At 35.4% G+C, this 2,401-nt stretch overlaps 1 protein-coding gene across 1 annotated transcript; it reads left to right on the top strand.

Moving 5' to 3' along the window:
- The first annotated feature begins 253 nt into the window (after positions 1-253).
- LOC146995521 (uncharacterized) lies at positions 254-1,954 on the top strand. The gene is made up of 2 exons (XM_085824270.1): positions 254-1,234; positions 1,265-1,954. The coding sequence occupies exons 1-2, from the start codon at positions 514-516 to the stop codon at positions 1,480-1,482; spliced, it is 939 nt and encodes a 312-aa protein (XP_085680396.1). The 5' UTR covers positions 254-513; the 3' UTR covers positions 1,483-1,954.
- The last annotated feature ends 447 nt before the right edge of the window (positions 1,955-2,401 follow it).

The following is a 2,401-nucleotide window of genomic DNA, read 5'->3' as shown; positions in this document are numbered from 1 at the left end:
ATTCCAAGATGAACGGTGCATGCATGAGAAACGTCGCTTATTAATTAAAATCGATAGAGTTTTGTTCACAATCTACGTCAAACCAAGTTTGCTTTTTGCCTAGTTTTAAACAACGAAAATATCAGACTGCTCATGAAATAAAATGATGTCAAGGCTGAGGGAATTTAACGAGATGTTAATAAGCAGATTTGAAAAAATATGTTTCTGAGCGAAAGGTTCGACTACTAGAACTTTGTTACTGAAAGAGGTAATAGAACTAGATTTATATACATATCGATTGATGATCAGTGTAATCGAAAAGAACGTTTCGAATATATTACACAAATTTCTTTCATGTTTCATCACTGAAACAACTTGTATAAATACACTCCGCCAAGCAGTTCTTACTTTTGTAATGGAAGCTGATAGTTACTGCTTATTATAATTTGCTGTAAAGGAAATTGAGCATTTTTTTGTATTATATTGGAATAAGTGTATTTAAGTTAGAAAAATAAGAGATCGATAAATCTCAATATGTTTGCTTTAATACGAAGCTCTTCATTTGCTCCTATTTTTGCTATGAAGTTGGATGGTAGAATTACTGATGTACAAAATTATTGGAAACGTCGAAGTACTTCTTCTGAGCTTTCCTTTGCTATGCAAAATTGTACGCAAATACTACATCAAGAACGGAATCACATATTTGATGTTACCAAGCATATTGTCTGTTCTAGAATTCCACAAGTTTCCGCAAAGTTCGATTCGAGCCATATCGAAGAAATTTATAAAGCATGCTTGCGTCGCATCGGTGAAATTTCTGAAATATCTTCAACTGTTGATGGCGAGAAGTTTAAAACTCATCTGGAATTGCAAAGTGTGAAGCCAGACGATATCAAAATCATTTTAAAAGGACTCAATCTTACCTCACCTATTCTAAAGCATGGGAAACAAGACGACGCTTCACAGTATATCCAAGAAAAATATCAAAATTGTATGAGCTTATTGTTAGTGAACGATGTACTTACTGTCGTAGAATTATGCTGTCATAAAGGTAATAAAGTTACAAAAAACTGCACCTCTATAAAGAATTATTCAGGTACTTTTGATGGTACACTCGGTAACGGCAAACCAGAGATTACTCCTCCCGGGTACCCGAAGGTTATACCACCATACGTCGAACCGGAGTTTATACCACCAGGCGAAGACCCGGAGTTTATACCACCAGATGAAGACCCACCAGACGGAGACCCACCAGGTAAAAACCCACCAGATAAAAACCCACCAGACGGAGACCCACCAGGTAAAAACCCACCAGATAAAAACCCACCAGACGGAGACCCACCAGGTAAAAACCCACCAGATAAAAACCCACCAGACGGAGACCCACCAGATAAAAACCCACCAGACGGAGACCCACCAGATAAAAACCCACCAGACGGAGACCCACCAGAAGACCCGGTGGTGTGTACCACCATACGAAGACCCGGAGGTTATATGCAGTAAATGCGAACCAAAGTTTGTTTTCTCTGATAAAATTCAGAAAGTAATTCAGACAGGTCCGATGTAGATATATCTTAAGCGGATAATTATTCTTCGTCTACGTCCCATCTCATCAATGACTTTTCGTTATCAGAGTTGTTCTAAAATGTTCCATACATACAGCAAGTCTCATGACAGAAATTTTGATGATGATAGAGGCGATTCAGTGCCAATTCTAATGCAGCTGAAACTACAGATAACTCTGATGACTCATTCTACGAGTCAAGTAAGGTAAAGAAAAATTTTACATTACCTGTTATCAGGATAATAAATTTATGATGATTGCTCTAAGGAGAGGAAAATATTTAGAATTCATAGATTGAACCTTTTACTACTTGTAACTTAAACATCTTTCTTTATCCGCCCTAATTTTGTTTGCTGTTTGTAAATTTTTGTTGTTGGAAATTTAATTTCAGTGAATAAATAAAAAATTCTAGTTTCGGATTATTTTATTGTTTTTGTACCATGAATTCGAAATTAGGTTTGAAGGTCACAGATTTAGTAAATTAAAAAATGCGTCACTCTTAAAATTAAAAAGTGAAAAGAAAGCATTTTAAGAAAGTACAGTGTAAATTTTGCCTTTAGAACTGTGGCAATAAATGGCAAAGTTATTGCAATGTGTTACTCGGTACGAATTAGAAATCCTGTTTAGTTTGAGCTTTAAATACATCAGTATAATACTGAGACTGGTGACTTTTCTAAATAGGGAGTAATGCAGTAACTAGTATAGAATTTCAAACTGTGTCAAATGCTTTTTGACTTGATTATGGATCTAGTGATATTAGAATAATATAGCAGAATCCTATCATAAACAACATACGATCGCAAGGTAGCAATAAATGTGACTGCAAAAAGATTAAACTGATTATTTGTGGTTGAAAAA

The sequence above is a fragment of the Stegodyphus dumicola genome, chromosome 9 (assembly GCF_044657685.1).
Source record: "Stegodyphus dumicola isolate Sdum_Otavi_A_Nest chromosome 9, ASM4465768v1".
NCBI classification, from domain to species: Eukaryota; Metazoa; Arthropoda; class Arachnida; order Araneae; family Eresidae; genus Stegodyphus; species Stegodyphus dumicola.
Note: the sequence above shows the minus strand (reverse complement) of the source record. Positions and strands in the feature narration are given on the sequence as shown.